Source organism: Euleptes europaea, chromosome 12, assembly GCF_029931775.1.
Source record: "Euleptes europaea isolate rEulEur1 chromosome 12, rEulEur1.hap1, whole genome shotgun sequence".
NCBI classification, from domain to species: domain Eukaryota; kingdom Metazoa; phylum Chordata; class Lepidosauria; order Squamata; family Sphaerodactylidae; genus Euleptes; species Euleptes europaea.
In genome coordinates this window covers 44,482,319-44,508,119 of record NC_079323.1, presented here as the reverse complement: position 1 = coordinate 44,508,119, position 25,801 = coordinate 44,482,319, and the positions used below count along the sequence as shown (strand labels likewise).

The following is a 25,801-nucleotide window of genomic DNA, read 5'->3' as shown; positions in this document are numbered from 1 at the left end:
CAATGGGATTCAAGTCTTTTTCTCATCTCTCTATGTTCATTTTATAACATTTTTGCTGTGAAGAAGAGGCATGTTATCTCTGCAGACACAAATTCACAGTTTTGAGAACTGCAAAATCAAGCATCTGTGATATCTTCTGGATAGAAAAACTGCCCAAAATAATCTTATTGAAGCCTCTGGAAAAACATGACAGTGTGAATGAACATAAGAACACAAGAAAAGCCGTGCTGGATCAGACCAAGGCCCATCAAGTCCTGCAGTCTATTGACACAGTGGCCAACTACGTGCCTCTAGGAAGCCCACAAGTAAGAGTACTGCAGCAGCATCCCGCCTGTGTTCCACAGCACCTAATATAATAGGCATGCTCCTCTGATCCTGGAGAGAAGAGATCAATGGAATTTGTTTACCACAAAATTTAAACATTGCATGAATATACAGTCTCATGCTACATAATTAAAAACTAATCTTTGTTTCATGATAAATAGCCTTTGGAGTATAATGCATCTTAAATAGAAAACTATTTAAACTATCTTTAGATAGATTTTTCCTCAAAAAGGATTTTATTTTTAAAAAATCTGATTAAATTTTTTAATCCAAGTTAAATTTAAAAAAAAAATTGTAAAAAAATCATTGATTTTTATCCACCCTGCTTGTCATTAATATGGCAGCATCAGATTTTTGAAAAGCCTGCTCTACGTTTGCTGGCCAGGGAATATCTCTCAGTGAAGAACGGATGTGAATATCAGTATGCCAAGAATGAAAGAGTGAATCTATAGAGATGTCTTTGCTGAAAGAAAAAAATGGCAAGTATGGACTCGAGAGGATAATTCTGCTATTTACTAGAAGCAAATGTGACTGTGGAATTTGGGGGTAGCTCTTGTGTTAACTAGAAGAACAACAGGGTATGTCTAAAAATGGCAGAACCATCTGCCATGTATGATGCTGTAAAATTTTAGCTTCCCTTTTCCTCTCTGGAAGAGGATGACACAGCAAATAATTTTTTTGAGTCAGTGCTTTATTTGCATTAGCCATTTCTGAAATGATGGTGCCGGTAAACTTATGTATCATAGATGCTTCATAATCAAAGCTGAGTTTGAGAGCATTTTAAGGCTTTTTCCTATGTTTTATCTGTGATGTCTTCCTTGAAAAATGAACACTGATCTTCAGTACTGTTTTCAGTGCAATTGGGGCAGCCATTTCCTCAGGAGTGCGGGTTAAGTGGTGCTCGGGGATGGCACCGCTGTGCCGCCACCAAGGCGGCTTGCTGCCAAGCACAGCAAGCTGAAAAGGCTATTTTGAAGAAAACCACATGAAACTCTCCATAGAGTTCCATGGGGCTACATCTGCAAAAAGGCAGGCGTAACTCAACGCCTGCAGAAAGGGGCGTTCCCAGGCTAAAAGGAACGGCCCCTTTGACACCGTTCCTTGCCCCCAGGAACGCCCTCTTTGACAGCGGCGCAAGCCTCTGCACCGGGAAAATGCTGCCGGCGAGGCTGCACCGGCACCCAAGTATGGCACAGCCACGCGGCTCCCCAGAGCCAGCATAAGTGCCCCCATGCCGGCATTCATGCCACTTTAGCCAGCACAAGTGGCACTGACACTGGCACAGAAGTCATGCCAGCTCCTATCTCCTTCCCCCTCCCATTAGGATTCTGCTGTTAGGAGTGTTGGTTTTTTTCTTTGTTGTTGTTGTAACAAACTTGCCTACTTATTTGTACTCTATGTATTAATATAACAAAACCTTTGCTAAGGGGAATTTATGATGGGTATCAGCATTGACATCTTTAGCTTGTGTACCTGCACTTCTCGATTCAGAACGTAACTGAAAATGTTGTTGTTATTTATTTATTTATATGTTTATTTGTTGGTAGGGTCCATCCCAGCCCACACACACAGTTAACAGCATTACTATAAATCATTCTTAGCATTGGGTTTCAAACAAAATACGTATGGTTAATAATGGTTCTTTTGAGTTACCCATACTCACAACAGTTGTCAAATAGCATTTGCTGTTCACTAGTGTAAAGATTTTGATGTATTTTCTGCTCTGGATCTTGGCAGACGACTGTATCTAAAACAAATATGTGGAAGAAGACAAGCAAAGCCCATAAAGCAGCTCTTAGAGTTAGTAGCCATTTGCCCATGTTTTTTTTCTCACAGTCTGTCTGAAAGTAGGTGTTTTAACATAAGCCATCTCTTCTTAACACGTGTTTATTTTAGCATGATGGTGTCGTGTTTTCATCTCCCACGCTGACACAGCATGTTCATCTGTATTTGCTTTATTACTGTTTGAGACATTTAAAATGGCTCAGTGAGGAAAAGGATTCTTGTCACTTAAAGATTCACTCTCCTGCTCTGTGAAAACTCAGTCATGTTAACCGTCTTTTTGTTTTGTTTTGTTTTGTTCAAAAGCCTGTCTACTGATATCTGAACATTAAAAAGAGAGAGAGTGATCTGATGTCAAGAATTTGAAAGTGTACTACTGTACCTTTGTTGGTCTGTGCTAAGCATGTTTTAATTTATACGTTTTTACATGTGTGTATTTAGAAATTGAATCATTGTTATGCTGGCTTCTATGTTTGCATGATATGATTTTATTTTATATTTTTTCCACTCACCAGATGTTTCCAACATTTTGCTTCCTACCACTGTCATCCCCTCCCTTACCACTGCAACAGTCACAACCACTGTAGCCTTAACAAGCACAGTCCCATCGGCAACAGCCATCGACACCCGAGGTACAGTATGCTTCTTTGTTACGGCCTGCAAATAAACAGTCGTTGACAGGTAGAAAAGCAGTAAAATACGGTCAAAATGTTTCAGAGATTCTGAATGAATATTTAGGATTTAAAGTCAGCAGTGTATTAAGTAAGCAGCTAATTTTCAACAGTTAACATAGCTGTTAATGATTTAATAATACAGCATGCATTTCTGTCTAATAACAATTTGTTGGTGGTATGATTATTATCAGCAGTTGCTTCCTTTACAGTTGCCATACCAAACTTGTGCTGGAAGCAAATATACATTATTTCAAATTAACATCATCTCTTAATAAGGTTATTTTGTTTTCTGTTGCTAATATGTTGTGAATGTGTCAAGAGATTTTGATTTAACCATATATTTAGAGCTATTTCATCAGTGTTTATAGCGTAATTTTTTCTAGACTTCTGTTTTATACTGAATCTACAAAATGGGAATTTTAAGGCAGCTATTTTATTGCGCTGGAAATCTGTTGATGTTTTGTTGTTTGTACTTGATGATCTAGATAATGATTTGAAAGGGAGAAGTTGTTTTGTTTTGTTTTTTGGAAATTGGTTCCCCAATCCAAACAATATTTAAAATCACATTTTTGGTTGGAAAATGGCAGTTTCCTCCCTAGCTAAAACGACCGTTTCATATTTGAATTCACTGTATTCTGTGTCTGTACTGATGACATGGAATCCTATTAAATAGCAACTGTGACATGTTACATTTCCCCAACCAGTACCTTCAACCAGTACCCCAGCCGTTATGGTATTTTGTTTTGCTTGTTGGATAGAGCTGCTGAATGTAGCTCCTCCCCATCCTTGTTACCTGTTATGGTGGTTCTCAGAGGAGATTGATTTAAATCAAGATGATCTCAGTTACCAAGAGAAGAGGCAGTGTGGAGAGGCTGTGTTGTTTAGAGGTTAGATTAGAGGACTAGGATTTGGGACACTCAGGTTCAAATCTCTGAACCTAACTTTCCTCACAATAGAGTTGCAAACCTCCAGTTGGTGTCTGGAGATCTTTTGGGATTATAGCTGATCTCCAGGTGACAGAGATCAGTTCACCTGGAGAAAATGGCCATGTTGGGAAGTGGTCTATATGGCATTATACCCCATTGAAGCCCCCCCACCCCAATCTCCAAGTATTTTCCAACCCAGAGCTGGCAACCCTACTTGACAGGGTAGTTGTGAGGATGAAAGGGATGTAAGCTGCTTTGGGTTCCATTGAAACCCAAATGAAGTAAGTAAGTACTATGTAAGTAAACAAACAAACAAACAAACAAATAAGAAGTCACTTTAAGTAACTGTTTTCAATCAAGTTTCCTATTGGCATCTCTTCATATATTTGAATGTTGCATAATATTATTATAACTACTAAAACAAATTAATTAATGTTACTAAATTGAAACATTACACTATTTATGACAGGGGTATGTGTATAAACGATTTGTGTGTGTATGTGTGTGTGCATAAACTCAGTACTTTTAACTAACTTTAGAAAAGTACATTACTGCTTAATAAATTTATAACTGCTAATTATGGTGCTTTTTAATTTATAACTATGACATTATGTGTTTCAAGCTGCAGAGAGTTAGTAGTGGGAAGTAGATCACAGACACATAAACATGCACACATTATGTTTTATTAAACTAAACAACCTTAAACGTTACACACATTTTTTTCATATTTTCCACTGGCATTCTTCTTGGTAGTTCTGAAAACTTTTTAAACAAATAGACCTCATACTTCCCCTCACTTTTATTCATAGACTAGAAAAGAAAACATAAGTTTTCCTCTTTTGAAACAATTAAGATGCCAGATTTCCACAAGCAAAAACTGGTAGGCCATGGGCAGAGCATTTTATTTTCCTAGGATGAAAAAGAAAGTATCTTATTTGTTTTTAGGAAGTTAATTTTCATAACTTGTGACCTGATTACATTGTAGAGATCAGATAGTTACAGAGCATAAAAGGAAATATATAAGATAACCCAGTACAATAGATGACCCTCTAGTGATTTTACATGGTGGCATCTCCTAGAGCAGGGGTGGGGGACCTTTTTTACGCCAAGGGTCATTTGAGTATTTATAACATCATTTGCAGGCCATACAAAATTATCAACTTAAAAATTAGCCGACCAAGCCCCAAGCAGGCAGCTCCCCCAGATGACCCCCCCAGTGTGGGCAAGCAGGCAGGCATCCAACCGGTGGCGCACTTGCCCACCTGATGGCACAGGATGGTCTGTTGCACCAGTCAGGCGTAGCCATCCAGCCGCACGCTGGAGCTGCTCCTGCTCTGCATGGTTGGGGCTGGATTCTACAGCCGGCTCCTGTTACCTCTGCCTGCAGGGATGAAATGAGGACACATTGGCTAAGAACTCCCCCAACCCGCATTCTGGTCCTGCCCCCTTTAACCTCTCCATTGTCACCACTTCCGACCCCAGCCCTCTTGTAGTACAGAGGGAGTACGTTTCTCCACGGCCCGGGATGGGAAAGGGTTAACACAATTTCTTGGGCGGTCCTAGCAGCTCCATAGCTAATGACTCTTCTGCAAGGGGGAAAGAAGGTTCCTTTTCTCGGCAAAACAAACTTACATCCGCCTTGAATAGAGGCTACTCCTGTCCGCAGGAGGGGGCATATCGCCAGTCTTAGATCCTTCTGAGCTAGAGATCTGCCAGGACCCACAAAGCCAAGCCAAGCTACCGCGGCTGTTTTTGATTTCAATACAGAAGGTTTGTTCTCCTCGTGTGCAATGGCTTTTAGGAGCTCAACCTTAACGGCTGCTCTGGACTTTGGCACGGAGGCTGTTTCCTCTTGTGAATCGCTCCTTTGTTGTTCGGTTGTATTTATTAATGTTGTATAATAAAATTGTAACTTAGAACATTTGGTAAGCAAGTTTGGTAACTCAGTGTTCATATTCATAGAGGTTGTTATATAAAATACTTACCACATAGTTATTAGTGGTTGTGTTGCTGCCATTGCGTCTTGCTATTTTGCTAATTATGCATATCAATCTTCTTTTTTGTTTTTTAACTGAATGGAGATAGTTTAATTGGGGATATGGGAGGGGAGACCCTTTGCCCCATGCTATTTTCTGGTCAAAATAAGCTTCCTAGATGCTGATTCCTGTCTACAGAGAAATGTACAGGCAAGATAGAAGCACTCAACTTCCTTCCCCAGCAAGATAGAAGCACTCAACTTCCTTCCCCAGCAAGCAAACAGCAGCTAGTGAGTTTGGACTATTTCAATAATGCAGGAGGACTGTCCTGCCCCTGCAGTTGTCTGATCAAGTTAAAAATCTTACTATGGCTGCACTCAGTTAAAACAAAAAACATCTTGAATCTTTCAGCATAATTTGCAGTGGAGTTCTAAATTGTAGATATTTTTCAAAGTTCATATGCAACTACCTTCCAAATCTTGACTGCTTTAGTGGCACATTATATACAATGGACACAAGCAAGTGTTATATTTTTAATAGCACTCAGCACAAGCTCATACTGTACACATTTTAAAAGTATACAAACACTTTTTGAACCTTCTCAGTGTGAAATCAACATTCTACGCTTTTTATCATATTGCTTGAAATAAAACAAAACAAACTCGTTTTTGTAAAATATTCTCACTCTTCTAAGAGGAACCTGGAATTTGTTGTGATAGATGTACTGAGGGGGAGAACCGCTCCAAACGATACACATAAACTATAACCCTATGCATTCTTAATTGGGAATAAATCCTCTAAACATGCATAGGATTGGGCTATGAAATTTCCATTATACAATAAATGTTTGTCAATCTTTGTTTTGTCTGCACTGAGTTGCAGTCTGACTCACAAGCTGGCATTATTTCATTTTAAGGATCAAAGATATATAATATAAAAATATCCATGCTTGTGATTCAGACTGCAAATCAATGAATTCTTGCTACAGTGGGTAGTACAATTAGTGACCCTAGGCCATGTTTGGTATAATGGATGCTTCAACGGGATGGAAAAAGTTATTAACTATGATGCAGATAATGTAACTCTATTCATGATAATTAAATTGTAAAAACTCTGTAGAGAATGATAGGACTCTGTCACAGATCTCAGAGCTTACCTCTTAAAATGACAAACATTTAATGGAGGTAAGTGACATAACAACCAGTACTAGCTCGTGCTGAAACATTGGCGTATCATAGGATTGCTGAATCATATGGAGTAGCAATGTCTAAAGCACTAAGTTCAAACAGCTGATGAATGGAACTACTGAAGGCAAAAGGTGAGATTTTTTCCCCTCTCTGATGGGATCAGGTTTTTTCATATGAATTGCTGTGGCCTATCAGATGGCTCATGTAGGTGCAGTTAATTGTAGGTCTTGCAATCCCCTACTTTATAAAGAACTTGATGGTGAATTACAGGCTGAAAGTTGGATCCAGTGCAAAATTTCTGCTTGCACAAGCTCTTGCACAAGCAGAATTGCAAGAAAAAGACCAGAGTGGATGCTTGCACTAAGACAAACTTATTGTATCCCAATTTGCATTTCCTCTTGTGCAAGACTGTATGCAGCCAGTCTCTGGGCCCTATAATATCGGGAAAGCTCTAAGCGAAAAAGGTATTGGAATGCATTAGGAAAGGCAATGGATCACTAATGACAAAATGAAACACTGGAAGTTACCATGAAAGTTGTATTTATTTATGTAAGGAATATTAACTTTTCTTTCTCCTCAGAGGACTTAGAGTGGGCTACAGTGTCAGTAAAAATGCATATCCAGTAAAGCAAAAGAATTAAAGTCAACAAATGAAGCACTAAAACTATTTTAGACAGAACTTTAAACTTCCTTAGAAATTCCACGTTTCGGTGGCATTGGAGAATAGATGGCATCCTTAGTGGTACCCACACAGATTCAGGTAGTCTTGGAGGAGATGGATTAACTAGACCCATTTCGGTCTTGATTCAAGCCTAGGTTTGGAACTGAAATGGCCTTGAGTGCTCTGTCTGACCATTTTTTCTACAGGAGAGACAGGGAGTGCATCCCTATTTATTTTCTTGGATATCTCAGCAGCTTTTGATATCATCAACCATGGTATCCTTCTATAGAAGTTGGCTGGGTTAAAATGGGAGGCACCATGCTTTGGAGGTTCTGGTCTTACTTGACTGGACAACTTTAGAGGATGGTGCTGTTCAGGGTCTGCTGCTTGTCCCGCTGACATTTATCTTCACATTTATCCATCATGTTCTTCATGGTGTTCCATATTTACATGAAACTGCTGCGAGAGATCATCCAGGGGGTTGAAATGAGCTGCCGTCAGTGTGCAGATGACACCTAGTTCTATTTGTCCTTAACAGCTGAGTCAGATGGGTCTGTGGAAGCTCAGAACAGGTGCCTGGAGAAGGTAATGGGATGGATATGGGCCAGTAATGTAAGGCCCAATGGAAACAAGACTGAGGTGCTGTTTGTCCATGAAGAAACTGCTCAAGGAATATGGATTGTTATAGAAGATAACTTGCACTCTTTCTCAAGAATCAGGTTCATAGATTGGGGGGCTGCTGGATCCTGGTCTGTGGTTGCAGGCTCAGGTATCTTCCATGGTGTACAGTTCCTCAGCTGAATCCAGCTATGGCTGTTACTTGAAAAGGGTGATATGACTATGATGATCCACATTAGGTTACTGTAACGTGTTCTACGCACGCTGCCTTTTAAAACTTCTCAGAAACTTCAGTTGGTGCAAACCATGGCAGCTAGGTTATTGTTTGGGATGCCGAAATATCTGTAGTAGCTGCCTATGCATTATAACAATTTGTGTTACCAGATTCTGAATTACTAGCTTTCAATAAAAAAGGAAGGCCCTAGCCTCTTTTCTTCCAGAGGTATAAGCGGAAAGACATATCTCTACAACAAAAACATCTAGAGACTTCCTTTTAAAATAAATGAAAGCTAGGAATTCTGAAAACTTGATAGTGTTTTAACATTATGACACTATAACTGTATGTCAGTTGTCAATTAAAAATGCTCTCCAGTGGTGGGGGTGGTAATGTTGAGGAAAATAGCCAGAGCAGGGGACTAGAGCAGGGGAAATAGTGCTGATGTACGAGGCACTGGGAAAATCCAAACTTTCCTGTCCACATGGGTGCTATCTTGTCTTTGCTTTCCCAAAACATCATAGCAAAGCAGGTTTGAGAAAGATGGCAGAAAGATAGGCAAACCCTGGAAGCATCATGATGTTGTGGGGAAGCAGGAAAAAACCCACTTCCCAATAGTATTGAAGTCAGGGCTGTGTATAAGTGAACATAGAGGGAGAAAATGGTGCAGCTTTAACAAGAAAATAGTGAGAATATACCGGTAGTTATTAGGAGTTAGCAGACTGAAAAAGCTTTTAATTATTTGCAACAGCAGTCTCTACTCTAAGAGCCAATGTCATTCTGTCTTATCTCCGATTGGGGTAAGAATATCTTGCTTATCATCTTCAAGGAGAAATAATTTGGGGTAAGTTTGCTTAATGCATCAGTTCCACTTCAGAACCAAGATCACATGAACATATGAAGCTGCTTTACAGTGAATCAGATAATAGGTTAATCAAGGTCAGAATTGTCTACTTAGGCTGGTAGCAGCCTTCCAGAGACTCAGGTCAACATCTTTCATATTATCGACTACTGGTTTCTTTTAACTGGAGGTGCCAGGGATTGAACCGCAGATCTTGTGCATGCAAAACAGGTGCTCTACCACTGAACCACAGCACATCCCCTCTGTTTTCACAGCACATTCTACTTTTTTAAAAGAAATCAGTTTGGCTCTTTTTGCATATATTAAAGAATGACACAGCATAAATTTGTGGTGGGGACGAATCCCAGTCAATCATCTACCCTGGTCTCAAAGCTAAATAAGAAACACACCTATTTCCACAGAGATGCAAGTGCATGACCTCTTTATTGTTCCTTTGTTAAAGCGTTACTTTTATGTATGGCCTCTAAATTTGCATGAAGTCATTACTTATCATTAATCATGATCCCTGCATTTCAAGAGCCATTAAATTTGTCTTTCTAGTATTCCATATGCAGTCACAAAAGGCACTATTTCAATAAGGACATTTTACAGAACATATAGCTTTCCTACTTTAGAGCACCCATCTTAACCATTAACTCATTTCACACTATAGTGATTCCTTATGACACTGGTGCCTAGACTACAGCGTATGTGTTACACAGGTAAGTAAAATTTACAGTTTACTCTGAGGATTTGCAGCCCAGATAGGCTTTTCATTTGCATAAGGTTCAGGAAGCAACCTTGAAAAGTTACTAAATCTACTTGGATCATTAATAACAGTATTTCATGAAAGGTTCCCCCATCTAGCTTTTTACTCACTTAGGCACATATTTTCTCTTAAGCCCAATCCTCATGTGATATCCACTATCACCTCCCTTCTTTAGCTCTGCATTGCCCATTAAATACAAACCTCTAAGTGCAATTCAGTGCTGTGAGGAAGAAGTAGTGTCAAGTGTCTGAAAAACCTAAGAATCAAGTCAAGAAAAGTACAGAGACCCAAATATCTAGAGTGATAAGTCCTGCAGAACCAAAAGAAAAGGAAATGCTTAATATGTGAAGAAGAATTTTTTAGTGGATGCCTCTTCTATGTCCTTCCCACCCCCCAGGGCTTTCAGCTGCCCACTAATGGTGGGCAATCATCCGCCGATTTGTGCTGCTGCCCACCGACACTCAGCTGGTCAGTGGGCAGAAGCAGGCCGGCAGAAGGGGGGGAGTGATCTGCGTCCCCTGTGCTATGATGTCACTTCCAGTGCTAGAGCATCGCCCAGTGTGATGCCGGTCCTTCCGCATCAAGCCGGAAGTGACATCATCGCACAGGGGATCACCAACCCTGAACTCGCCTCCCTAAAGCTCCTGCTGGTTGCCAGGAGGGACCTAGCAACCCTATCTCCCCTTTAGGATCTAATCATAGACTTTATCCTAATGGAATGGTACAGAATGGTAATATATTTCCTATGAGTTTGGCTGAGAGAGTCCCAACTGATGACCATTTCCTAAATTTCATACATTTGGTTTTATAAGCAGTTTTGCAACAGTAATTTACTGTAATTTACTCAGGCTACCATGGAACTATGGGTACAACTCACTTCCAAAGCTAATGTAGACAGTCATGCCACTGACAGTCCACAACATACCTGGAACACAACTATTATTTATTTTTATTTTATTTATTTAGAAATAAAGCCTGCTGCCTCTGTAAGGTAGCTTACGAAATAAAACGTAATGAAACCACAAAACAGTTGTTAATTAAAACCCAGCGCTTAAAACCCAGTCAGAGCATAAAAACATAAATTATTGAGCAGTTTAACAATGAAGATAATAGTTTTCAAGCTAAAAGCATACTATAAAAATGGTGTTGAAAAATCAGCCGCTTAATTAAAAACCTGGGTAAACAGAAATGTTTTGGCCTGGCACCTGAAAGAAAATAGCATAAGTGTAAGTCTAAGGTGGATATTGAATGTCCTAGTTGTCCCTACGAGTCTCAACAGCTCCCAGGCAAGTTTGTGCCACATCATTCGGAATAATAGGATGCCTTGCATTTGATTGTCAGTCAATCAATCAATCAATCAATCAATCTTTATTAAAACAGTCATAGACCAGCACAGCTCTCCACAATTTACCATTAAAACCCTTAGTGTTATGCTCTACCCACAGGTTAATACAAATAGTAAAAAAAAAGTTGTTTGAACTCTTTGCAAACTATATAAACATAGTGTTGAGCAACTATGTCTTACTCAACTAGTCAGAGAAGTATTGGCAGGTTTTCTAGGCCACTTGGGCTATAGGTTTACTAGCTCTAGGCTTTCTGGGCTTGATCACTCTAAGGTGGGATCCTACTGTAAACAAACTAATTGCAATCAATATTGGAATTTTTATGACGAACCTATTAAAAGCAAGCATGAACCAGAAGTGCTACTGTGTGTATACTTATTTAGTTACATTCAGATTTGTGCTTGCCAAATTTTGGAAACAAAAAAAAAATACCTTTAGACCCCTCTCTATAGTATACAAACCCAACTGATTGTCCCTTGATTGTTTCACTGGGAGATGGAGGAGCAGGGACACGGGAGGGTGTATGTGCCAGTGTTGCTCTAGGAATCACCAGAAACTTTATGGTGAAACTATAGAGTTTCTAGTAATTCCTAGAGCTATATAACATCACTTCTGGTTTTCCCTGGAAGTAATGTCATGCCGTGTGCACAACACAGTAATTAAAAAAAAAATACTCCCACCACCCAAAGGGGCAGAAGCAGGAAGAGCAGGTTGCCAGTGGTACGTCTCCCACCATAGCAGGACACCTGGCAACCCTGGTTTCACCATTAATGAAAATAAAGACTAGAAAAGCAAGGTATATATATATGCTAATTTGGTAACATTAGTTTTCTTAACATTCTAATAGGAAACAAAATTGAAATGTTTTTAATGCAATATAAGGATTTTTAGTGATGTAATTTTGGCATTGCTAACAACGAATCAGCAGAAATCTAAAGTCTTGCAAGGTCTGCATTGCAGGCCTTTGATATAAGTTATTTAGCATCTCAGATTTAGCATGCTTATTTTAATTAATATTCAAATGGCATGTTGCAAATTTTGCAGATGAGTTTGCAAGTGATTCCAGAGTTGTGCTTTGATCTAATAATTGCCGCTCAGGTTTTAGTTGTAAATCACAAAATGAAACAACCAGAACAAAGGTGATACTAATATTATATATTATGCAAAATGGTCCCGACTTTAATGTTGGTGTGATCTGTGTATTGATAGTGGACAATATAGAATAATGGGCAATTTGCTGCAGAAAAAGACACCCTTTTGTTTCATGCATCAGCAGTGCAATATTTGTTCAGGGGAGTTTTAAACTAGTCTTGATATTATGGCAAAGTAGTTAGGAGAATTGAAAGTTTTCATTTTTGGATTCCAGTCTACTGTTGTTGAGATTAGCATTGCAGCCCGTTTTTTTCTTCTTTTTTCGGTACCTTTATAATTTCTGTAGGTTCTATAGATTTGTAACTATATGGACATTTACAGACATGCCAAACTTCCAATACTCACATTATTAAGAAAATTATCCTTTAAAGCCTACCCTATATTTCCTGCCTCTTGGCGAATGTGCAGCAATTTTAATAGAAGGCAACATTGTGCTTATAGATGGTTATGCCTGGAACTCAAAGCATTTGTTTTATATTCAGTGTGTCTCTAAAATCCATTAATTTTAATAATGCTGCACACCTGTGCAACAGTATGCTTCTTCCTGTCTTTACTGCCACTTAAAAATGCATTAGAATTTTTTCAAAAAAGAATTATAAGTGCCATTTAAACATCTAAATTTAAGAAATACTTTACTTTAAATTAATTGAAGTACTGAGGATTTTATCAATGTGCTCTAGTTTAAATATGAATATTTTAATTTCATCACACCAAACTGCAACAATACAACCTGTGAAATTATATACTCTCACCCTTTCTTTGTTATTTGGAGTGTATATATATATGTGTATGGAAAAATTAGCTATAACATCTTTTGTATTGGAGCTTAAGCTGCAAGAATTACCTGGGTGGTAGCTCTATTTTCCAATACATTAGATATAGAAATGTATTCAGCAACACCAAGTCTCTGCTTGCACCTTAATTTTTTCTCCTGCTTGATCTTATTAAAGTACCTTGCTACTTTCCAAGATACTGAGAAAGAAATACAGCACAAAGCAACAGCAAAGTTATACATAGAAAAAGGGAGGACAGTTGGGCTGAATGGTGCCTGAGATAAGGAAGAAGTTATCTCTAAGATAGCTGTTATAGTAGGGTTGCCAGGTCCCTCTTTCCATCAGTAGGAGGTTTTTGGGGCGGAGCCTGGGGTGGGGTTTGGGGAGGGGAGGGACTTCAATGCCATAGAGTCCAATTGCTAAAGCAGCCATTTTCTCCAGGTGAAATGATCTCTGTTGGCTGGAGATCAGTTGTAATAGCAGGACATCTCCAGCTAGTACCTGGAGGTTGGCAACCCTATGTTATAGGGTTACTCATATATAGGACTGAAAATAAAAGGTGTGATCAGTGCCTAACCTTTAAAGCAGTGGTGTTCAGCGGCAGGTTAAAGAGCTAGCAATTTTATCACACTTCATAACAGTTATCATTGTTAGCCAATTAATTAAACTGATATGTCTTCTTGCTTTGACCTCCAAGGGAGAAATTACCTTTCTAATTTCTCTGTGTATTAATTGTTTTTTAAGCTTACGTAAAGCTTTCCTCTCCAGAGTTTTCTGCTCAGCCAGGACTTTCTCATCAAATAACTGAGTGTAAGCATGTTTTCCCCTGGCATCCTCATTTCTAAACAATAATCAATGATATTTCTTGTTGTTTTCATTCACTCAAAGCCTGAACAGAATTCTAATTTGCAAGTTAGGACTATTTTTCCATAACTGCCACCACCAGAGCTTTATTGTGTTCCAAGACTCTGAAAACCCAAACACAGACTTTGGCCATTTATTCATGGAAGGTTTTGCATTGGATTTGCCACTCTAGATGCATATTTTCCCCATCCGAATTCTCAAAACTCTGCATGGGGGCTTATTGTTGAGTTGTGAGAATATGGATAGGGAGAAAGTGCATCTAAAGAGTGGCAAATCCAAGGCAAAACCTCCGTGCATAAATGGCATGTGAGAAAGAACTGCTTTTGGAGTAGGAATGCCAACATCCAGGTAGTTCACCCCCTTCTCCACCCACCTTTGCTTCCCATTAAGCTGTTAATCAGAATATTGCTTTACTTATACGGTTGCCAACCTCCAGGTACTGGGGAGAAAAACGGCACCTCTGTACTCGTACCAAAAGGTTTAGAAAAACAGTACAGGAAACTGTATATACACAAAGTGCAAATATTTATAAGCTACTGAGGTGAAACATAGACCATATACGTGACATATATACAACACAATTATATACAATATGTACAGTTCACACAAAAAATGTAGAGAAATTTCCAAAGGTCTCAACTGAGTACCACAAATATATAGAAGAAGTTCCAAAGGTCTCAACTGAGTACCAAATGAATGCTAATATTGTAATCCTTGTGTAAAGTTCATATAGAGCCACAATCATCGATGGATACGGCCGTTTCAGATCCACAGCAGTGGAAATCTTTCTTCAGTCCTTAATACAAAAGTGCTGTTACATATTCATCATTCCTTCCCACACAGGGTAAGTATGAGCAATCAGACGTCAGTAAAGTACATCACATAGGTACTAGCTGGAGATCTCCTGCTATTACAACTGATCTCCAGCTGCTAGAGATCAGTTCACTTGGAGAAAATGGCCACTCTGGCAATTGGACTCTATGGCATTGAAGTCCCTCCCCTCTCCAAACCCCGCCCTCCTCAGGCTCTGCCCCAAAAACCTCCCGCGGTGGCAAAGAGGGACCTGGCAACCCTATTTGGGGTCAAGTCTACTATGTATGCCCCAGCTATGGTTTCTTTGAAGAAATCATGCAAGTGAACCATTCAGGTACACTGTTTTGTAAAATATAGATGCAATCATGTTCCTTTAGATGTATGGGACCCACAATGATGGGGGAGACTAATTTCCCCATTACTTCTCTTCCTTTTGTTTTTCCTCTTAGTTTCCTCTTGGCAGTGCCTGCAGCTTCCTCTAGCTTTTTATTTGCATCTTTCCTCATCTTTAGTTTTCCCTTTTGGTGGCAGCCTCTTCCCTTTCCTTGACTGCCATCTGCCTACTTACCTACCATTTTCTGTTTCTTGCCCTGGAAGGCTCTGTCCCCCCTCACTAACTCACTTACAGTTTTATGTTCCCTTCCCCCATCTTCGGCTTTCTGTTTTTCCACACACACCCCTTACAGCTTTATCTTCTTTTCCTTCTTTTATCTGTTTTGTCTGTCCCTTCCCTGTCCTGAGGCTTGGAATTAGGGTATCCAGGTCTCCCCGGCCACCGGTGGGGGATGGGGAGGGAATAGAGTTGCCAGCTCCAAGTTGGAAAACCCTAGGAGATTTGTGGGGCCTGGGAAGGAAAGGGACTTCAGTGAGATACAATGCCACGAAGTTCTCCCTCCAAAGCATACATTTTCTCCAGGGGAACTGATCTCTGTAGTCTGAAGATGAGCTATAATTTCAGGGTATCCCCAGGTCCCACCTGGAGGCTGGCATCCTTACTTGGAATCCTCAGCAAGAACTCACAGCTTAGTCTCATGAGATCTTGGTGGCTTGTTTTTCTTAAAGAATGAGACATATTTTATTTTGTTTTTTAACTGGCACGATGTATTTTACTTAATTTTTCTGCAAAACTGGGGTTTTCTCCAGGCTAGTAAAAAAAAAAAAAAAAACCTCCTGTCTGTATTTGGCTTAATGTATGGATATTTTTAATGCACACTCTGAAATTGATAGAATGAGTCTAATGATAGTGAGATAACATATAGCAAAAAGGGAAGAAAGGTAAGTGTGAAATTACCAGGAAAGCAGGACAAATTCATCACCCAAAATGAGGTGGGGGCTGACAAGACACAGAGGCTTGGCTCATAAGAACATAAGAAAGGCCCTGCTGGATCAGACCAAGGCCATCAAGTCCAACAGTCTGTTCACACAGTGGCCAACCTGGTGCCTTCAAGAAGCCACAAACAAGACGAGTGCAGCAGCACCATCCTGCCTGTGTTCCACAGCACCTAATATAATAGGCATGCTCCTCTGATACTAGAGAGAATAGGTATGCAGCATGACTAGAATCCATTTTAACTAATACCCATGAATACCCCTTTCCTCCATGAATATGTCCACTCCCCTCACTGGCTCACTCCTGTATGGGAGAAAACGTGTCATCAGCTGGACCAATGCCACCACCAACCATGTCCAAACCAAGAGCCTATGGCACTACCAGTGAGCTCAGACCCATCTGGATCCCAGCCACAGCTAGCAAAACAAGATTGTAGCCTGGTGGGAAAATGACATTTGAGTAAAAGGGCAAGGTTGTTTCATGTTGAAAACTGCTGCGCTGCAGCCAGCAACCCGACAGGGACATTCCACCAACCCCTGTGGAACCGCTGTATGCAGCTCATTGGGCTGCTTCTATGTTTTTGCCAAATGTGGGCATTCTCATGCCAATAGGGCTCAGGGAGCTAACGCCAACGTGTTTTGGCGTTACGCCAACACTAACGTGTTTGTGTGTTGTTCTTAAGGATAGTATTACTTGATGTTTATGGCATTCATGCAATAAATGATAAGCCAACTCAAGCTGCAAAGAGAAAGTCAGGGTATAAATATTGTAATAAATAAATGTATTGATAAGTAAAGTTTTGGGTCTGTATGCAGAGAACAATGTAAAATAAGGGAAGTGTTGCTATTTGTTCTTCTGGCCAATCCAGTAAAGCATCAGATTATGAAAATGTAAGGAATTGCTATGGGGAACTAGACCAGAGTCTGTCAAGTGTAGGATGCTGTGTCTAGCTACATGGAAGTCCATCAGCATGGATAAACGCTTTGGCTAGGATTGTGCTATTTTAGAATTTCAGTGACTTCTGCTATTAGAACATGTGGGTAATTCCCAGCACAATGCTAAAATCACCTTCCAGAGGCAAAGCCTCAGAGAATAGACCTTAGTAGGATTCTGAGTAGATTTGCTGTGGATTACTCTCTTAAAGCACAATCTACAAGGGGGGAGCACTGAATTTGACCCTGGCCCTGGCATAAATGTCACTTGCTCTGGCATAATGGCTGTTTACAACAGCGCCGGGGCATTCGCAACGGCAACTCAGCAGCACCACACATGGGTGCCAGCACAGCTGCACACACCGGCGCACCTCTGGCACAAGGGCGTGTGCCAGTGCCAAAGGGAGCGTACCCGGGGGCGGGGTTGGCGTTAGCTCCCTGAGCCCTTTTGGCATGAGAATGCCCACATTTGGCAAAAACATAGAAGCAGCCCAATGAGCTGCATACAGCGGTTCCACGGGGGTTGGGGGAAGGTCCCTGTCGGGTTGCTGGCTGCAGCGTAGCAAGCCGCTTAGGAGGTCTCTCGGCTGTGCCCTCCCCAGCTGTGGTGCATCTACCTCCCCTACCCCAATTGCGCTGTTAAATGTGAATTTTCTCTACTAATGCTTGTAAGATGCCAAATTATGTGCCACCCATATCTTTGAGAGAGAGAAAAATAGGGCTACCCCAAGCAACGGTGCAAGCAAACCAAAAAAAGATGCATGGTGACTGATGAATGCTTTGTTGTCATGTAAAGCCCCAACATGTTTCACTGTATGAGCTTCATCAGGGGGATCAGAGTTCTTTTTTCTGAACCTTTCCACAGCAATTGAGTTCTATAACTCTGATCCCCTTGATGAAGCTTATAGAGTGAAACACGTAGGGGCTTTACATGACAATAAAGCTGTCACCTGTCACTTTGCATCTTTTTTTTTTCCTTTTTGGGTTTGCCACCCATACCTCGGAACATTTGATCAGCTTCTGTAACATGTCTGTAGTCATAAGTAATGTCTAATGAAATTCCTCGAAGGAGGAGTTCTTTACAGCCCATTCCTGAGGATCGGGCTGAAAGTCGATTGGAGGCGATTACATGCATTCACGCCGACGGCGAGGCCAATCCCACTGGCGACCGAGTGCAGCAGGACTGCGCCTCCCCCCTCCGCCGGCGCAGCCTCTCTGTGGCGCCGGCAATGGCTTGGAGAGGCTGCGTGGTGCAGGGGGGCATTCCAGGGGCGGGCCAGCGGGAGGAGCCGGCGGCTAGTTGGCTCCCTATCCTCTTTCGGCCACTTGCACTGGCGGCCGGAACAGCGTTGCTGCGCTTGCTATTTAGCTCGCTGTTTTCAATGGGGCAAAATGCCCCAGTTAAACAAAAACAAAAAAAGCCGCGAAATGGCTTAGGAGGAGGACCTGCTCCGCCTTTTGCCTGCCGTTTCCCTACTCCGTCAGCTCAGGAATGGGCTGTAAGTGTAATATAGGAATTGCTGCAGGGCTTTTTTGTGATGGTGAATATGTGGAAATCAGTGCAACTTTCTGTATGAATACCAGTACATTGTGCAATTATATAAAGAGCCACAATGAAACACCCATTTATACACCAACACCTATGGTTGCCAACTCCAGGTTGGGAAATTCCTGGAGATTTTGGGGTATAGCCTGGAGAGGGCAAGATTTGGGGAGGGGAGGGACCTCAGCAAGACATAGTGCCATAGTGTCTGCCCTGGAGATCAGCTATAACTCCAGGATATCTCCAGGCCCCACCAGGAGGTTGGTAACCCCATCAACACCACATCACTGATCATATGGCTGAAGTATGATTAATTATTGGGGTCTCAATGTTAATTGTCTAATTTGAGACATCAGAATCATCAGTTTCCACAAATGACAAACTGAGAATTTATATACTAATGCCTATAAAATAAGAAAATATATACAAACTGTATTACATGGGTTTGGAACCAAATAAAGAAAAATACATCTTTAAAGAACTCTCACTGAACTCGTCCTGTTGTTTTCACTTAATATAAATTGGGTATATATGTGTGTGTGTGTTTTTCCTATCTGGCAGTTGAGTATTCAATGTTACCCAGTGGACGTTTCCTACATTCTAAAGTAGAATGTTTTTATCAGTTTTGAAGTTTATTTTCAGTATATCTCTTTTTTTATTTAGATGCTTTCATTATAATGATAAAACAGAATAGTCAATTCGAAAGATACAGATAGTTCAGTTTCATTTATAATGTTGGATGTAGTGATAGCCATGTATTTGTTATACATTTTTTGTTATAAAGATTATCAAATGATAAAAAGGAATTAAGAAAGGAAAGACGCTCTAGACACCTCTCTCCCCTCTCCCCCCTCTCTCCCTCCCTCTCTCTCTCTCTCTCTCTCTCTCTCTCTCTCTCTCCATATTTTATTAAATGAAAATGCTTGTTTTTCTTACAAACCCAGAAGCTCAAATTATCAGCTGTGCATTTGAAGCTGAAAAGATGTCTGGGGTCTGCTCTTGTTTGTGCTGCCATTCCATTTGAAACACTGCTAATAACTTCCAGGGTGAGCTTGATGAAATAGTGAATTGATACTAATTGCACTGCGTTTTTGGATAGAAGGTGACCTTGGTAAAATCCTGAGGTTGCCTTATCTCTCTGAACAATGCGCTAAAAACAAAACAAAACCCACAATGCGATAAAAACAATAACCTTGAAGACCCTGTTTACAAGTAAAGTGCAGCAAACAGGGTACTTCTGCATAGTTGATCTGAGCTTTATTCAAATGAGCTCCACACGGTATCCAAGGCTGATTGCAAGTTGGCTCTGTCTTCTGCAGTACTCTTCTGGTGGAAAAGCTTCATGCTCTTGTTACTAATAGATTGGCCCAAAACTTTTAATTGCATCAAAAGTTCCCACTGCGTAAACATAGTTTCCAGTTAAAATTGTTAATTAAACGACACATGAATTCCAGGGGTGTACAGTAGTATTTCACACAATAGAAAACCTAGAACCAGTTTTTAAGTGTCAAAAAGAAAGTTCATCTTAATTTCATTCCTTTTCCCCCACATTTTATTGCTGTAGGAAATGCGCAGTGCAATCCTAAGAGCCGTCTGTGATGCAGGGGCCAGCCGCCGGTGTTTGTGCAGTCACAGATGTCCTCTGTTCACTGGCAGTCACAACTCTAAGCAGTCTGCCCATGCTGTCAAAGGTGCCCCAGGCCAACCCTGGGCTACTCCTGCTGCTGGTGTAGCAGGAGAGTAGTTCATCGGAGCAGGGCATCATGCGGAGGCCCATTGCACTGCCAGCAGGTTCCCCAGCAGCCTCTCGATACACACCTGTCCATCCCTGACATCCATCATGACATCAAGTACCCCCTCCAGGTGCCTGGCAGCTGCAATGACAGATGCTGGCAGCCTTTCCATGCACTGGTGACTCATGGAGAAAGCACCCCACCACTTGGGGTAGGCCTCTAACCATTCCCACTTGACCACCACCCATATGGAAGAGAGGGGGGAAGGATAGGCTGAGCCATCCACTCGCCCCAGGCCCAGGCAAGGAACCAGAGTCCCCCGCGTCACTGGGGGCACCAGCAGCCACAACACCCAGCTCCAGAGGCTGCTGCCTGTTTCTTCCACCTCCACCCTCCCCATTCCCCAATATCCTCCTCCTTCTGAAGATATCAACACCACCCACTGCATGGCCTTGTCCTCAACTGCTGGCCCCAAGAACTCCGTGGTTCCTGTGTCTGCAGGACAACTGACCCAGCGGCTTCAGCTTGTCTTATGAGGGTCAGGGTGTGGAGATGGTCCACAACATCCTCCTGGCTCAGCACAAGGAGATGGAGGCCAGGGTTGCCAGACCCTGGGGTCTTGGACAAGCACCCTACTGTGGGGGAATGGAGTGGCCATGATGGCGGAGGTCCTCTCCTCCCTGGGGCTGGTTCCTGGCTTCCTGGGGCTGTGGCTGTCCCAGCACCCCCTTCAGGTACTTCTGTTGATGGCTGCCCAACAATGCTCCCACTTTGAGAGTTTCCTGCAGGGGGAAGGGCAGGTGTCAGCTAATGTAGGAGGAGTTGGAAAGGGTGGGGGCAGCAGGCCCTTTCTTACCACACAACACCTTGATGCAGTAGCTGCCCACTACCATGAAGGGTATCACCACCTTCATGACACCCTCTGCTACTGCCCACTCGCAAAGGACACCCTGGGTCACGAAGGCACACAAACGTTTCTGAGCAAATGAATTATTCCAGTGCTTCAGGGTCGATATCTCCATCTGGACATCATGTGCCATGGCAGAGACCCACTCTGCTGTCATGAGCCAGAAGACACCATAGCTTGCTGTGGCCAAGCCAGTACCGGCGGTCGCAAGGGGTATGCTGGCATGCTTCACCACCAACACCAGTGCTTTCTCAGCCTCAGTCCAGTTAGGCTGGTGGTGGCCACTGTCACTGCCAGATGTTGGCACAGCTATGGCACCCACACACAGGGGAATGCAGAGGTTGAGCGAGACATTGTGGGAAGCCTAAAAAACCCTTGTCCCACCCCACCTCCGCCTATTCCCATAATGGACACCAGGCATCAGGAGGAGGCCACGCAGACTGGGGAGTCATCCATGGGGAAAGGAGGTAGGTAAAGAGGGGTCATGAGGTTAGCTAGGTCGCAGGGGCCCAAACTACTTTGACCATTTTGAACACTCTCTGCAGGCCCCAGCCAAGCTGCCCTGGGATGCTGCTCCATTCTGCCTCTCCCCGCTCTGCTAGAGGTATGACTCACCCACCTGTTGCAAGGGCTGTGTTTGGGTGGCACTGTGACAGCAGAGAAGGCGCCATGCCTGGTGAGACTCAGCATGCATCAGGATGCTGCAAATGTCAGACAGTACCTGTCTGGATCACTTCCTCCTGGACAAGGCAGCCATCCAACTTGGGCCAGGTCTCCAGGGCCAAGCTCCCAGCCTGTGTGTCCTCCCTGTCCTACAGAAGCTCCTGCTCTTCCTCAGACTCCTGGCCACCGAATCCTTTCAAGGGGTCATGGCAGAGGTCCTAGAGGTGTCCCATTCCTCGACAAGGTGCTGCCTGCACAGCTTCCTGGATGCCGTGCTGGGCCACCTACAGGAGCATGTGTGCTTCACCACAGAAGAGACAGAGCTGGCACCCATCTGGATAGGGTTCACAGCAGACACAGTCTTCCCAAACATAGTAGGTGCTGTGGACTGCATCCATACGGCACTCATTACCCCCCTGGAAGAGCTGCAGGTGTACCAAAACTGCCATCGCTTCTACAGCCTCAATGTCCATGCAACCTTCAATCATCAGGGAATTTTCACAGACATCATGGCCAAGTTTCTGGGCAGCTTCCATGATGTGCAGATCTTTGCAGCATCAGGTCTCAACCACTTGTTGGTCTCCTGGCTAGAGGACAAAGGATGGCTACTGGGTAAGTGGTCTGGGTAGGCTGCAGCCAGGCTGCAGGTGCCTAACTGAGGGCATGGGGGTGAAAAGAAGCTGCAACTAACAAATGCAGCCACCTGCAACTGTGGACTTACAAATAGGGGACACCATCCCCTTGGTGATTCTCTGAGACAATGCTGAAGTGCTGCGTACCAGACACACAACCCTCACACAGACAGAGGCACAGTTGTGACAGAAAACAAAAGTTTTTTGAACTGCCAGTGGAGGAAGGGGCTCTAGAGACTACCTTTGATGAGCCATGGGGGAATGGATTGTTCTTCTCCTGGGGCGGCAAGTGGGGTGGAGCTGCAGATGGAGCAGCAATATAAGAACAATAGTCAACTTCTGAAGGCAGTGGTCTGAGCAGAATGGGGGCAGGGGTAGTACTGGCCTGGGCCAGATTTTGCCCTATTGGATCTTCAGCTGCAGAAAAGCAAAACAGAGACATAATCAGCAACAACAAGCAACCATGAGTGTCTTGCTGGGAGCAGCTATGTCCATCACAGCCCTCCAGGTACTCCACTCTGTAGCTCATGGGATGGAAATCCACTGCAGACCCCCCACCCCCAAGGAAGCTGCTGGCACTCTCCGAACCATGCTCACCTGTCCTACATTGAAATGCTCATCTTCTGTACCAGCTGCTACACAGGGCTTTATTCCTGCAAGAGAATGAGATCATTGATTGTGTGGGAACCTACTCCACTTAGAATGGAGGGGCTGCAACCCCTCCAACAAAGCACCTTCTCTGGGCAAGGAGCCCACTAAAGGAGTGAGCATACAGCCCAGTGCAGAGCTGAAAAGTTGAGCCCCTTCCCCAGGCCACACCCTACTCCCCAGTCCCCCTTCTGTGCAAGGGCCATAGTGCCAGGAGTCCATGGGTCCTGTCGCCCCTACTCAACTACAACGCTTCTGGGTTTGGGTGTGGAACTGGTGTCGCCAGGGCAGCTCGCTCCCAGCCCAAGCAAGGGGAACAGGGAAACAGGATTGGCAACCAGACCCTGCTTACCTGTCAGTGCACAGCTGCCCGTTTGGGTGGTGCCTCTGGAGGTGGGGTACCTGTTTGGGTTCTGAAATGAGAGAGGTCATCCACAGAGTATCAGTGTTGGGTGTTGACCCAAAGTGCTTGCCCAGTAGTGCTAAGTGCCCTTTTTGTTCTTTTCTCACCACCAAAGTGCCTCACCACTCGCTCAAATCTGTATGGCATGGAACTCTGAGACAGAGTCCCATGCCACACAGCCTGTCTACTGACTTGTGAGGTGTCCAAGCTGGGGGGTTTATAGGGCTGGAGGGCTGTAATTGGATGCTGGGAGGGGGCTTGGCTGCCACAGAGAAGGGAGATGATTGGTCGCGCCTGTAGTCACATCATGAGCTGCTCCGGGCCTCATGGGTGTGGCTGCGGCAGTGGAGGGGCACTTGCTTTTTGAGTACAGTTGGTGCCTGTGGCCTATGCCATGTTTTGTGTTGGCGTAACTTTCCGCCTCTGACAGGCGGCGTTCCCGGGCTGAAAGGGCTTAGGGAGCTGACTAACTCCAGCCACGCCCCCAGAACCACCCACAATCATGCTGGCGTGGGGACCTATGTCTCAGTTGCATCGACGGGCAGGTCTGTGCTGATGCCTAAGAGTGGTAGAGAGGCGTCAGAGGCCTGCACCGACGTAACTGGCCCTTATGCTGCGTAACTCAGAGATATTCCGCCATAATGGTCAGCTGGCTCCCTGACCATTTTCAGGTCCCCCTCTTAGGACTGCACACTTAATTAATATAATACTGGCAGAAGATTTGGAGGTGATATCTTGGGTCTGATATAAAGCCATATCAAGTTGCAATATCAATCCTCAAAATAATCAAGAAAAACATTGTGTTAAATTCTGATATACTGTTTTAAGACAATGCAGTCTGATTTGATGCATATTTACTGATAAGTTAAACTCTCCCCTTCCCCCAAGTTTAATGGCACTTGCTATGAATAGTCTTGCAGTCATATTTAAACCTGAACCTTTTGTGCATGTTAGTCTATGAAAGGAAATTGCTGTTGAAAGTTAAAAAAAAAAACCTTGCAACTATAATTGACAAGAAAGTGTTTTTTCAAAGCTAACCTAGAAGCAAAAATATTTTTGTCAAGAAATAGTGGGGTGATTGGTTGTGTTTTTCAGATCACTAACTCTGCCTGCACTGAGTTTGTCTTGCGTTTTATTTGCACATGGAGTGTTTTCCTTCTAGAATATAGGTAAGTTATGTCATAGAAAAGGATCGTAGGTAGCAGCCTCACATACTGAACCAAACCATTTATCCGACTGGTTTAAGTATTTCCTACTCTGACTAACAGTAATTCCACAGGGCTTCATGCAGAGCCCTTCCCCACCACTGCTGCTTTAGACAAGATATTAGCCAAAAACGCATGGTCCCTTAACCCACTTTATTCCTCGTTTCAGCCAGGATCAAATTTACCCAGGCTGTGGGGGGAACTGTACGCATTACCTTGAAAAGCAGGGACGAAACTGTGCCAATCGATCCATGTAAAGTGCGGGAGACATGAAGTTCCTGTTTAGTTTGGCACCCCCCACCCATGCCCAGGTGATTGGTCGTTTCAAATTGACCAATAAGGGCCTTCCCTGCCCCGGGAAACGACCAATCACCGGGGGTGGGGGTGTTGCAAGCTAAACAGGAACTGTGCACGTCTCCCGCACTTTCTGTTTACATGGATGGATTTGCACACAGTTTCGTCCCTGCTTTTCAAGGTAATGCGTTCAGATCCCCCCAGCCCGGATCCATTTGATCCTGGCTGAAATGGGGAATAAAGTGGGTTAAGGGACCATGTGTTTTTGGCCATTGAGTCTTTCTCCTCACCACTTTTTTTTTTTTTTAATGAGGAGAGTTTTGCATACAATCAGTTCACCGCACGGAAACTGAAATGGCAAAGCCATCGTATATAGGTTTTATCACTTTTAAAATAAGCTTGTGAATCAGTCCATAATTAACTGTGATGGAGGGCAACAAGTTGAGTACTGTTTTGTCTTCCTTCAGATTTATGCAACGTATGAAAAGTTTGATTACAAGTAATGTAATCCTGCTGTGAATTGGATAACATGAATTCCGGAAAAATGAATCAATCTTTAATCAAGGATTTCTCTCCCCCCACCCAGTTCTTAGA

The 25,801-nt window shown here is 42.9% G+C and overlaps 1 protein-coding gene across 3 annotated transcripts in view; it reads left to right on the top strand.

Annotated features, from left to right (window-relative positions):
• The window catches only part of CADM2 (cell adhesion molecule 2), a 537,284-nt gene that overhangs the window by 474,842 nt on the left and 36,641 nt on the right, over nt 1–25,801 (top strand). For 2 of the 3 annotated variants that reach the window (XM_056858351.1, XM_056858350.1), the window contains one exon: nt 2,622–2,738. The exons of the other annotated variant lie outside the window; for it this stretch is intronic. In XM_056858351.1, the coding sequence (XP_056714329.1) occupies nt 2,622–2,738 (117 nt within the window). The remainder of the gene's footprint in view (nt 1–2,621; nt 2,739–25,801) is intronic. 3 annotated transcript variants of the gene reach the window in all.